The sequence below is a fragment of the Gavia stellata genome, chromosome 8 (genome assembly GCF_030936135.1).
Source record: "Gavia stellata isolate bGavSte3 chromosome 8, bGavSte3.hap2, whole genome shotgun sequence".
Lineage (NCBI taxonomy): Eukaryota > Metazoa > Chordata > Aves > Gaviiformes > Gaviidae > Gavia > Gavia stellata.
The window spans coordinates 5,297,156-5,311,282 of NC_082601.1; the positions used below are offsets into that span (position 1 = coordinate 5,297,156).

General features: G+C 37.5%; 1 protein-coding gene across 1 annotated transcript in view; it reads right to left on the reverse strand.

Annotated features, from left to right (window-relative positions):
• Nucleotides 1–14,127, reverse strand: part of ARHGAP15 (Rho GTPase activating protein 15) — a 313,756-nt gene that overhangs the window by 119,198 nt on the left and 180,431 nt on the right. The window contains exon 10 of the mRNA XM_059820503.1: nt 9,275–9,373. Coding sequence (XP_059676486.1) covers nt 9,275–9,373 — 99 coding nt within the window. The remainder of the gene's footprint in view (nt 1–9,274; nt 9,374–14,127) is intronic.

Consider the following 14,127-nt stretch of genomic DNA (forward strand, 5'->3'; position numbering starts at 1 on the left):
TTCCTTAACTGTAAGGAACAACCATTGACCACAAAATAGATCTATTCAGGTCCTTAAAGAGAAGTCTCCATCTGTTTTGGTGGGCAGAGGCTGGTTATCTGTAAAGCAGAAATTATAGAAAGAAATAGCCTATATCCATTAGAAAGTAGAATAAACATCAGAAAGCAGTTTCTAATAGCAATATCTGTTTCCCAAGAATTTCAATTATTTGAAATGTATCATCTCCGACACCAGAAAAAAAGGTGCGTGAAGGAATCATGGAGAGAGAGCTGGATCAGGCTGGCTGGAGCTGCTCAGGATCCAAGTGATACGGTTCTGTTGTGTTATGAAACAAAATGGCAACATTTTGCTCTCATTTACATATATGTCATTCCTCCCAAACCAGGGAGCATTGTTTGTCTGCGTGAAGACAAAAAGAAGTTGGTTTGCTGTATAATTACATCCACGATCTGTGAGGATCTTGGTTATAATAAAATGATCTGCTGAGTGAATATACAACGGGAGATCTGTAAAAGACTTGTTAATTCCGTGGGGGTTTATCATGCAGTAGCCAATTTAGGGACAATTCAGTTACTAGATCGCTAACAATATCGGTTTCATAAATTCAGGAGTGAAATGAGCTAAAAAATCTTCTTTTTAAGAAGTGAAAACCTTTACATAAAGCCTTCTTTTTAAGCTGCCCTCTTACTTTGCCCTCTGCCTTGCTCCTGAAGCTTTCTGTTGGTACCATTTCTCTCACTTAGGTATCAATCCCATTAGACTGCTATATTATATGGTTAAAACATTGATGTAACACAAGCTGCTACAGCAAATAATTGAAGTAATAAAATACAACTGCAGTTATTTGCTCTGTTGAATTGCAGGCAGAAAAAAGGAGACTGGGTTTTTTAAACTGACCCTATGGTGTTGCATACAGACAGCAAAACTTTTTTTTATGTGTTTTCTTTTATTGCTGTAAAACTTTTTTGAAAAAAAATAGTGTAGTTGTAGTATTTTTTTTTATTTTTTTCTACAGGAAAAGCAATTAGTCTACATTGTGGAATTATGCCTTCATAATTTTATTTAAAAGCCATAACTTTATTTTTAAGCAACAGGGATGTTGAAAGAATCTGAAACTACAACTACTATTTCCCCCCTAAAGGAACTTAATGGACTTAACTTTTTCTCTGTGTGTGTGTGTGAAGGTCTCCTCTAGGCCAAGACTCATTTTGTCAAGTGTTAGCCCGAAGCGTTCTATTAATGGGTGAACTGTAAAGTCTGACTAAATGGGGTTTGCAGTGGAAATACTGCCAGCTCCTTGTCTGTGACGGCATGTGTACTGTACTAGGGCATAGTGCCTCACATCCTCGGTTTATTCAGGAGGAAAAGAGAGGATTTTTGTGTCTATCTTTTTATATTTTCATGGCTAGGAGGTGGTTACCCTCATGTGTGAGCTTCCCTGAATCTGACTCTGACCAGGGGGTATGTCAGGACCTTCATTTTCTCTTTGGCACAGAGTAAGCACCAGAGACAGTCAGCTGGCTTTAAATTTCTCTGGACTTTTTATTTCAGCATGTACAAATGTCAACTACTTGATTTACAAAGTATATTAACATTATTTGAATATCGAGAAAATGTTGTTCGATTCTTTTTTATTTCACAGGTTAAGTGGTTTATTTTATTTATTAAGCTTATTGAAAAAGATTTTATGGAAAATCCTGAAGACAAAATGCCCTGTTTCCTTCTACATGTTCACTAATAGATATATTATACAATGCTAGAAAAAGGCAAAAGGCCAAACTCATCTCTGGTGTAATTCCAGTAAAAGCAATAAAATTACACAAGGCATGAATTTGGCCCAGGCATTGTAAATGTTACTCTGGTGCACACCGAGTGTCTGCTTGTTGTTACTGGCAAGGCTTAAAATACAAATCCCCCTTTTTTTCATAGACATGGATACATTTCTCTGGAACAGATTAATCAATGAAACAGGTATCAGGTAACGATGACAAAGACGGCAACTGGTTCAAATGCCTGCCTTTTTTATGGCTTTTTCTTCTTCTAACTAGCTTACCGTCTCGGCTTTCAAATTTTTTAAATATCTAGTTATTCTCTCTGTTGTGCATTGTCATTGCAAGGCTTTTTTCCCCTTTTTTTTTTCCCTGCTGTTGTCTCCTTTTCTCTAATTTGTCTTCTATGCCCTTCCGTGATGTTTCCTGTTGACACTTCTTGATATTTTTTCTAACCGAGAATGTGGCTTTCTAGCAGACACAGAGGCCCCAGAGTGAATACCCTTCAGAGCCAATTCTGACTTGGACCTTGCACAACGCTATTAACTGGCTCTTACTCTAAGAAAGGTGGCTATAGCGGGATTGCCTGAGTCTGAAGGCAGAAATGGTTGAGGAAAGCTTGCCAATACGTTTGCACTGAATTCAGCCACTCTTAATTTCTACTCAAAAGAAGAATTAAAAAAAAAAAAAAGCCCAAAACATTTTAAATAACAAACTTGCAAGGGCTTTTCTCAGAACTTTGTTGTTTTATGTTGCATTCATCTGTACGTTTAAGTTTATGCTTGTTGGCCACTTTAAAGTAAACATAGTTCAATGCCCTCAGAAACAGTTTTCTTCAGCCCGCTAGAATTCCCTGGAAAAAGGCTTTATCTGCTGAACTGCTGGATATTTGTGTGTGTGTGTAATTTTTTATCAGTTTGTTTTGTTTCCTTTTTTTTTTTTTTTTTAATTCAGCGCATATACAAGTTGGGAGCAGAAGCCTCCTTGGAGCAAGACAGAATCATAAAAGACTTCAGGAATCTCATCACAAGCTAAACAGTACAAATTGCACATTCTTCATGGAAGTATTAGCTTTTAGTGCGTGCCTGGATCCAAGCATAATAGATTATCCCAAAGTGGGAAAGAATGAACAGTACAAAATTAGCAGAACTGGGAGCTCAGATCATTTGGTGGAGCAATATGATCTCTGTACTTTCAGGGTACTGAATTCTAAAGCCACTGGAAACAGTATGTAAAATTATATCAGAGTAAGCAAGGAAGCATGTGTAGGCCTGGGAGAAGGGAAAAAAAGTTTGGAAAATACCTTTCCAGAGGAGAATAAGTACTGAAAATCAGTGAATGAACTTAGAGGAAACAAACTGCTGTTCATGAACAGTTTCTTGCTCTGAGGATAGAATTATGCTAAAAGATACGATAGGGAGAAAACACAAATAAAATGCATTTCAGTGGTTATTCAGGGGCCAAGCGCTGCTGAAGAATTATTTTGCACTCAGACAGAAATATAAAACTGCCCCGCGCACAGGATAGGTCGGTCTCCTGAGATTTCCCTTCTTCTCAAGGAAACCTTGCCAGAACAAATCCTTTATGCCACCGGCTGATGGGTTTGGTCTAATGGTGCTGGGAAGGAGCCCAGGAGCACTGTACGTTTAACGGAAGCTTAAAGATGGTGGTGAGCATAATCTGGCAAAACTACCCTGTACTTCCCAGCTGCCTTCTTCAGGTCCTCAGGAATGGGACTGAAGCATTTTTCAGAACCAAATACATAAAAAATATTGCTTAAGCTAAATACACCCTGGAGGAGCAGGCCGCTGAACAGAAGTCTAATAATATGGAGGATTACAATACATATAGGGATATAAGCTTCTAGAGGTTGTATATAGTGGCTATTAATACATATCTTGGTTGCACAGGCCTCCTGTCTCCTGCCATCTTCACTGTGCTCTTATAATCCACTAACTACACCATACCAAAGTTAGTGATCCCAGAATGGGAGTCATCAGCTTTAGGAGGTGTTTGGGATTTTTTTTTCAGTTCTTCTGCAGTGTTTTCTTCCATTAGAAAATGAGATAGCATTAAACTGTTTTTAAAACTCATTTTTTTTCCTGGCTATATAAATATATTCACAATACTTTATATTTTTAAAACTCATTTCCTCTTTGCTTAACTCCTTAAGATAAGTGAACTCTCCTCTATGTAAACTTCCTACCAGAATACTGGCTACATTTTAAGCCGTATATGATTTAGAAGGTAATGAAATATCACCTTCTTTTTCTTTTTTTTTTTTATAAATAGGTTTTAAGTGCTTTTAGCTGCACTTCAGCTTTTAGATTAAGAGATAAAACTGATGAAAGGGACACAACCTTCTGTCACAGGGCAGCATGGCATTTGGGAGGTGAGGTAGTTTAAAATACCATTTTTATCTTCACTTCTCTTCATCGGGATGACTGTATTTCTTTACTACATCCCATAAGGTACTTTATATTTGCCCATAAAGACATTTTCTTCCTTAAACACTGAGTATTCTGCGGTATGAAACTTAGTGTGCGTGCATTTCTGCAATGATATTATGCGTAATCAAATCATAGCTATGGACATTAAAGCCAAACCCAGTCTTGATTTTAGGTGCTTTGGGGTGTCAAATTTTGGACACCTTTAAGAAATCTGATTTTCGGAGAGCAAACGCTTAAAGATTCTCTCAAAACCACGTCTTCTGAAAACTGCACACCCAGCCTAATGGTCACTTCTGAAGTCTCCCTGCTGTACCCGATCCTACCCCAGCAGATCAGCCCCCCAAACTAAGAGCCCTACGCTCAGGGATTTTTTTGTCGCTGCTCTTATTTAACATGATTTGTTCACTGGGGCTGAGAGCAACGAAACCCAGTAAATAATACATTGAACAAACAGAGAAGATAACAAAAGGAAATAGTTAAGGTACTATAATAATTTTAGCCATTCTTTTTTCAGGTCACTATAATCTGCCCAAAGATAACTAATTGTTCAAAGTAAACATTCCACTCCGACCACAAAAGGAATCCATTACACAAACATATAATTCACAGTCATTTTTAGTGGGTTGTAAACAGTTTGGAATGAGCATAAAATGGGACAAAAATCAAAGTGAGCATTTAGAAATGAAAAAGTGTTTGCTACAAAAGGTCAGTCCCTTTACTTGGCAAACTATGTAGAAAAGCCTGGGAAAATGTTGAACACACAAGCAGTAAGGGAATTTTAAAGCCAACAACCTCCCTGTTTCTTTAAACAGACATCGGAACCTATAACTGGATCCTGTCAAACAAACGACAGCAAAAAAACATAACAGCTGCTAAGAAGTAAAGTTGAAAGATAAAGTTTTCTAAGCTAAGAACCTTCTCAGAAGTGGACTAAAGGTCCTTCTTAAATCTTTAAGCAAGGTTATGGATCCCAGGGTGGCTTTTAGGCATTGAATCAAATATGCAATTTTGTGTATCATTCCTGTCAGAGCATCCTGTGCTCCAAGAAAAGCAACAGAAAACAATGTCTGCAATGTCCAGTCTAGAATGGAAATGGTACCTGTATTCATCAGCTTTGCTGCCTGCAGAGTAATTTTTCAACTCATTTAGGCTGATTTGAGAACACTAACTTGGATTTGGGAATGGAGGGAGAAAATCAAGGACATTTCAAAAGAGAGATGAAAGTTAAGTTATATTTCCCTGGAGCTTTAGTACTGTGTTTCTTTACGAAACCTAAACTACACTGGATACCCTCGGTAGGTTTAGCATACTGACTGCTCGGGGTGTTCATTTACTCTGTCATTAGACACACAGACAAATGATCATCCTTGGAAAAGAGGTTAGCATCAGACTGTTTTCACACGATAAAACATTACTATGAGAAGTACTAGATGGCATTTTATTTAGGTACGATGCGGACTGATATTTTTATTTTTTTTATGCGTTCTACTCATGCTTTTCACATATTTAAAAAAAAAATGCAAAAATCAGCCAGGACTTTTAAAGGGTCGTGGATAACAAAATAAATAGGCAACTCAAGAAATGACTGGAAATAATATCTGGCCTAGAAACACCAAAAATCTTGCAATGGGCCCCACCCTTGGCAGGAGTGCGCAGCATGTGAGTTATAGTACGCTGGGAGGATTGTCCCAGGCTTTCCTTGCTGCACGGCTCAGCTCAGGGTCAGGGCTACCTATCAGACACTTTCTGAGAGAAGAAAAAGCATGGAATACATATTGAAAAAGGCAAGGCAACAGACAGCCCCAGAAAAGCCCGAGGTACGTCCAAGGTAGATAACAGCAAAATAAAAGACTACACAGAAAAAACAAGGAATATGCTGTTCCATGAAAAAATTTCCCTCCAACTCCCTGAGGAAGTAGAAAGTTAAGAAATGCTTGCAGTCTTTGAGTAGCCACTGTATTTCTTCAGTCTGATCGTTGCATGTTCAGAATCATTCTCTTATCTTCACCGGGTCACATCATACACACGGGAGTTTTTTTCTGTTTAGGGTATTGCACTAGATACCAGGGTTGCAATGCTCTTTGTCTAGATACTATTGACTTCAGTGGCACAGGTCTGTATAGCTAAATACTTAGGACAAGAAGTTCATCAAAAATTATGAATGAATAAATAATACAGGAAGAATGAAGGAAAAAAAACGAGCTTGCTTAAAAAAAAAAGAAAGAATTAATGTGACAATTGCCTTGCAAGTTTACAAGAACGGGCACATTTCTATTGACTCTCCTTATTAAACTCCACTACCAGCTCTGCAAGATGGCTGAGTAAATGTAGAAAGACCTTCTGCCTCCCAGTCCTTTTTCAATAACTAAAAATACCAAAAGAGACTGAAAAAACGGAATTCAGTCTTGAACAAGTGAATCCTTGTCAGATAGATAAATATGCATTATGGTGTGAGAATTTTTAGATCAGACCTTACAAAACACCCCTGTCCTGAGATGGTGAATAAGCAAACAGTAGCCTAGGGGATAAATGACCAAAATCTGATCTAGGTTGGAGCAAAATAATTTCAGAATAATTCCTTTGATTTCAATGTAGATATTCATTTAAAAATAGTGTAACTAAACAGGAAATCTTGCCAACAGTTAATGACACCCTCTACATTTTTAATCTGTGGGAGAATATTACTACAGTTGGCTATTGTATGTAACCTCATCTACACAGGAAAATGTACAAATTAATATGGTTTACTCAGATCACTGCTAGACTTTCTTTCTCTGCACAGTGATAATGTTTTAAAAATCAGAAAAACAAGTAGAAAATCAATAGGTAAATAATAATTAAAACCATGAGCTGACAAATAAGAACACAACTGTTCAGCAAAGTAGGAATGTTTTGTGAGTAACATTTAGGGTTAGTCTCCCCAGGTCTTTTTTCCTAATAATCCTGTATCTTAACCAAAGCACGCAAGTAACATTTTTGGTACAGTTACTGTATGTAGATGATATATTTTCTAAATGGGAAAAAAAGCTTTTCTACAACAGCCAATATGCCAGCTGTACTGAGTATCTAGGCCATCTTACTAAGACTATGAAAGTAAACATACAGTTTTCATTAAATGTGCCTTTCCCATAATTGGTACATAAGTATTTCCCATGACTCTGCAGTTGAGTATCTTGGCTGGAGGCATATCTGGCCATTAAGAGGAGGGCTTCAGATCTGTTGAGTCTCAGCCATGCCGGGAGACTTGGCACCTCCACATACTGCTTCCTAATACCAACCCCGGTATAAAATGTCATCAGAAGCTTGCATAAACATTGGACTTAGCTTCACATAAATTACTGCTGTCCTGAGACAGTTTATGCCAGAACTTAGTAAAAACAACACTTTGAGTAAATAGAATGTGAGTAAATGCAAGCATCTTAATCCAAGAAAATGATAATAGAAAAAACTGTATATCAAATATAAACTCATAAATACAGTGATAAAATGAAATTCTTATCTCATGCCACATGATTAGCTTTTATTTACATATTAGACTAACTAAAAGGGGTAGACTTCTCTAAGTCACAGCAAGTTTGAAGGAAACACAAGAGCAATAATGCAATACTCCGAAGGATGAACTCCTTTGAAGAAACAGTGATATTTTCATTTTCTTCCGTGAACATTTCTCTGATAATCACACAGGCAATAAACATCTAATTAGGTTTCTTGGATTTTTCTATTACAGTTCAGCAGTGCAGAGACCTCTGGCCTCACTTCTCCTGGAGGAGTGGTCAGATACCACAAAACATCTATGAAATATCTAGTGCATCTCTTGGAGAACCTGCGCTAAGATCGTAACCGAACAGTCAATTAGACATGTTCTGCATGGTGTGGCATTTTTATAATCTAATCTCTGCCTTTCCTTTTCATGTTCTGAATTTCTCCTCACAATTCCTCCTCTATAAATAGTCACTTCACACGTTTCTCCCCTTTCTTTGTCTCTTTCTTTATCCAGCCTCCAGCCTTCCTCCAAAAAACCAATGCCACTATCTCCCCCTACCGAACAATCTCCAGTTTGTTAGTCTCTGATTTCCTGCCAATCATTCTGGGAATAATAATATCCCAGTGCTCCCTTTGCTATATAATTAAAGCATGAATTTCCCAGAGTTTGAAACTCCAGGGTAGTTTTATTGCACCTTTCACTATAAAACCAGGTAACAATGATGGAATTAAAGTAGCTTTTTCCTTTGTGGTTAACGGTCTAAGTATCTTTTTATTTTTCGTTGGTTCTCTTGTTCTGAGACTCCAGTATATGGCAGTGACAATAGGTTCACCCAGCCTTATTCTGAAAATAAATTTTCTATCTTTTGCAAGATATATGTTTCCCCAGATCCCTGGAACAAGTTGTAAACTTGTAACAGATGGTGATGAAGCCTCACATTTTTATACAATACATTTTAAGATTCTGCATCTACCGCATGTACCTTCCAAAGAAAATGACCTTCAATGAGAGAAGATACACTCTGAAGAAAGGCAGGCAGGCAACGGTGTTAAGCACATCTTTTTATACCATGAAAATCCTTCTTATTAAGTTGATTAAAACTTTTAATGAGGATGAATACTCATTCCAATATTCTTACAATATTATGGCTTTTTAAAATAACTGTAAAAATTAGACACCTGCACACATTAAAAAAAATATGGTCACACTAGAATAACATTTATTTTGGTTGAATACAATTCAGGACTTTGGAAAAAGTATTGGCATTATGCTCACCAGAGACTTCAGAATGAAAGTTACTGACATTTCATTGATGTTTAGCATTTGCTTACCCAGAGAAAGACTAAAACAACAACATGTCAAACAAAATGGAAGGAATAATCAGCATGAGTGGGTTCTATTAGTGTCTTATCATATAAAAAAAATGAAGATACAGAATGTGATATAGTTCAGTTCATATCTACGTTATAAACGGAACTGCCTGCCTACCCTGGAAATTTGAGCAGAGTTGCAAGGTTAAAGTTTTGATTACTAATAGAGAAAAAAATAGTGTTAAATATTAAGGTACTTACCTCTTCTTTCAACAGCTTTTATACATAGCCTTACAAACTGGGGGACTGTAGATTTCTCGTGCTCACAAACCAAGTGCAAATGGGAGCCAAAAATTTGATCTACATTTGGAAAAAAAGAGGAAAATAAGTTAGGGCATACAATTAGTAGTGGGATTTTTCTCTCTTCTGAGCTTGCATATTAATTAAAAACTCAGTTATCGAAGATGGACAGACAAAGTTGGAAACAAATCTTTTCTGAGTCCTAGTGGTTGTTAACTTCTGCGACAGAACCAAACCTCTCAATACCTGCTGCCCGTAGCACTTGGATACTTCCTGCAGGCTCAAGTTTCAGTTGCCATTTAGACTTTGACTTTGACCTTGACCTTTCTAAGACTTGGAGGTCTCCGGCGTTTGCTTAGACCTGCCGTAAAAAAGTGAAAGCCATTCTAGAGATACGGCTCCATATCTTGTTGAATCCAAAATCCTGCATGATATTAACGGACGGTCCGACCTTGAAACTCATATTGTCAGATAGCCTGTCCCTTCCACGCATATGCAGTTTCACTCTTGTCATAGAGCACCACAGGTATGCCAGGGCTTCAATACTTTGCATCATTAAGACTTGGTACAATTTCACCTCATCTTTACAGGAGGTTTTTTGCTACCAAATTAGCTGTTTAAAAAATAGAAGGTACTAGATGTCTTTTGATGAGGATTGCGTACCTTGCACCAATTTTAGTTTGTGATTTGTCTTGTTTCCTTAATGAATAAGCATTTAACTAGACGTTACCTTTTAGTTCTTATGATTTTAAAGTTTTGTTCAGCTTTGAATGTTGATCTTAAAACATATTTGTATAAGCAGGTTAAAGTCTTCAGATTACTAATTAGCCTCCTCCGCCTCATTTCCACTCTATATGTTTGAGAAATTATGAAAAGAGCAATCAGTAATGGGGATGGTGTCAGCTAGAATCAAAATTAATCAAATGGATGAGAGGAACTGCTCAATAGGAGCCATTTAAATGCTCAAACAATAGGCATGTACAATCATCATTTATCCAAAGAGACAGTCTTCATATAGCATTTCAACAGAGTACTACATTTTGGAAACTGGCGTAGAGGCCTTGAGAACTTTTGTATCGATAGCAGGTGGGTGCTAGCACAAGGCTGGGCTCTGCACAGCAAACCCAACAAGAACACTCACTTGTAGAAGAGCAGGAGCTCCCGCTTCACTTTCCTATCATTAATCACTACGATTTCTTATTAAGCTTAGATTTCAAGACCAACTCGATTACCTTTTCTTTTCTAATACCCCAGAGTAGGGAACGATCAGGGAAACAAGGTGGGGTGCATGGGATGGTTTGGACTTCTTGGTACGTATCAGGGAAGTTTATTCCAGCACCTCCCAAGGCATGTGATCTGCATTCTGGTAGAGTACATCAAAGCCTGAATTTAAGTTAGTCAGAGTTTCAGCTGCAGAAGGGATGGAGGACTGGGTTCACAAACTACACTGAAGAAGGTTGCGTGCATGTGTGGCGTTAAGCATTAGCGAACAGTCTGTTACATGTTTTGGGGTTATGTTTCTGACAAAGCACAGTCTGCTTACATTTTCTTCATAAAACATTTATAGCTGCCTTCAGTGGTAATTATATATACAGAGATTTACGATTAAAATGTACTAGTACTTCCTCTTTTGACATCTTAATTGTTTTTTAAAATTTTAGCAAAGACCTGTCAAATTCTTTGCATAATATGGAATGGTCTCCAACGTAAATTATCTTAAAAAGAAGTAAAAATGTATCTTATTTGGTGGACAAAGACACTTGTAAACAATTTCAGAAGCAAAACAAGGCAAAGAACTGCACTGCATTTAGGCGGCACTACATGAAGAACTGAAACAAAATTAGTTCATGGATGTTCAGCAGCTTCTCTTCTCTATTATAACCACTTTATAACCAACTTCCAGGATTATTTTGCCGTTACTCTTTCAATCCCCAGTATGAATGCAGAATACTTGGTAGTCTTGGGAGGAAATTTTAGAAAGGCTGCAAACTGTTAACAATTCTCACCTAGTCCATTACTTCTTGTCTGGGTGCAGATCCTGTATCTTCTCCAGCAAAATGTTTAATCTCATTTTATACTCCTTTCAGTATATGGATATAGTCACATTCTGTATCCTGCGGTTAAGCTTTAAAACACCTCTTCTTTAGCAAACAGGTACTCAGGATTTTTGTCTTGAATGGAAGGTGCAGCAAATCAGCATTAATAGTTGCTGGGCATCACAGAGACTATGGTAAAAAAACGACATGCAACTGCTTTGGATTTTTTTTTCCCCTTCTAGAAATTCAGGAGTATATAAGTACATGATCTCATGAGTCATCCAAATACTCTGAATTCTGGGTACTCCTGAACCACGAACTCCGTTACTCTCTCTAGTCAATCAATTTTTTGCTGGATCCGTTTCTGTAGATAAACATGGGAATGGCAGTGGTTACATTGCCATATTGACACTCTTAGAGGTCACAGGGATAGTTGAGGAAAACTCAGTTAAGGTTCGTTTGTGCAGTATTTTGAAAACAAGGAATTATAGGAATGGCAAATTACTAAGTTTTGTTAAGCTAGATTTAAGTGTAACTAAGACTAAAGTATTTTTTCTTATTCTTTTATAGGTGCGTATTTACATTTTGAAACTAGTTTAAGGGGGAACTCTCCAGGACATTTTTTCAAAAAATGAGAACTGCTCCCAAAGGGATAAAAGAAGCAAAAAAGCCTTTGTTTGATTTATTTGTGATAAGGCCCTTCAAAACTTCATTTTTTATGACTTGAAAAAAAAAGATGTACACAACACTCCTAACCTCCTGTTATGACAGTTTATGTTTCCTATCCAACTTATTTAACTCAAATGCCTGGGAAATAGACACAATTACCACCTTATGGAATGCTACTTAACTTTAAATGCTCCCCTCTGAATAGAAATCCACTTTATCTTCTCAGAGTTATTCCAGTTTCTCAGGAATTATTTCCTCTATAGGCTCCTGAAATGCTCTTGTTTCATCATTTAAAAATTTAAACTAACAATTGTTCAGAAATATCTTTTATTAGAACAAAGGCAATTCCCATACAGTGGATTCTGTTCACAAGAGCCTGTACAAAGGAGCTGCATACTATGCCCATATACAGCTTTAATCATTCACTCTTTCAGCTGTTATCAATTTAAAACCAATGAAACTCCCACACTGAGTCCATTTGAGCAGTCAATTTTAATATCTTGGGGCATCTGTAGTTATTCTGAATTGGCTGCAAAAGCAGAACTAACAAGTTAAGCTCTAACCATAAGTCTACATCAGGCTGGTAAACCATACATCAAACGCAGACAGTTAGTCAATACTGTAGTATGAAAAACCAACAAGCATTTTTAAGAAGAGCAATATATTCATAATATGTTTGGTGGTATGGTTTACATTACACGTCCCTGATATCTGCGCATTAAACTTTCTATTTAAGATGGTGGGGTGTGTGACAGCTTTGCACATGGATATAACATGAGACACCAGAAGAGGAGGGAATGGACATTCGCAAGTTGTATAATATAAAATGATGATTACAGCTGCAATGAATTGCTCGTTCTGGTGAGCTTCAAGTTTTCCCTGAGCCTGACAGAGCTACTTTTTTTGAGTAGCTCTTGCAGGCTGCAGCAAAGCCACTAATCCTGAGCTGCAGAAATCTAGTCTATGGGAGACAATACTTCTGGAAAAGAAACAATTAAAACAAAATCACTAAAGCCACATCCTCACTGAGAATGTCATTGTTTAACTGTTTTTGCTGTACATGGATAAGATGTGGCCACACTTGGAAGGAACTCGTACTTCAGTGTTTTTTATTAAAAAACCGGGGAAGGGCATGGCTGATATTCCCACTTCTCAGGGAGAAGCTGCAATTCTGACATGAGAGGAAAAGGTATAATGGTGTAATGCCCAAGTTTTTAGAAACTTGAACTATATCTATGTAATTCAGTGCCTTCCAGGAGCAGAGTTAACTCTGCTACATCTGGATTTGAACTGCTGGACTACCAGAGCTTTGTATCAACATCCAAGTTGTTTGTTTTCTTTTTATCTGCTTGAATGTTGGGAGGGAAAAGGGGGAAAGAGAACGAAATGGCAAAGCAAGAGAGGAACGTGCAGAGAAAGGGACAGAACAGTAGGCACCATGGGAGCGAAATTTTTGGAGAGGGAAGGGATGTGGTTGGAAAGGGCCATATTCTGAATGATGACTTCTTCTAGCTGCGTGATCTGTAGAGTCAGACATATTAAGTCAGACATTAAAATGATGCTGATCCCAGACTGGGCTCCAAATAATGCCACGACGCTTTTACAATAAGTGGGCCAGGTCCTCAGCTGACTGAAGTCAGAGAGGTTGTCAATGGAGCTCCCCTGATTTATGCTAGCTGGGAATCTTGCCAGTCCTTTTAACTTGGAGATTTACTATATATCGTTGATCTGTGGTGGTCATCAATTTTAAAAAAATTACATTTGTGAACAGTTACTATTAAGTGGCATATGAGCTACCAGATTTGTTTTACATTCTCAGAAAAAGGGAAAATAGACAGTACTGCAGACACTGGTCTCTTTTAAGAAATGATGGTGTTTTACTGGGGACAAGAGCTCATTTGAATTTAAAGAGAGAGAGTCTGCTGTACTCCTCAAAACAGGTCTCCAAAAATGAGATATTTTAAAATTATCTGGATTATTTCTGACCGTCACGTCAAAAGAAAAAAAATCACTTTGTCCGGTGTTTGGCCATCCACAGGGTTTGGGAAAAGTACTTCCAAATGTCTATGTAGTGGTTAAAGAAAGAAAGAAATACCCTTGTGACCCACT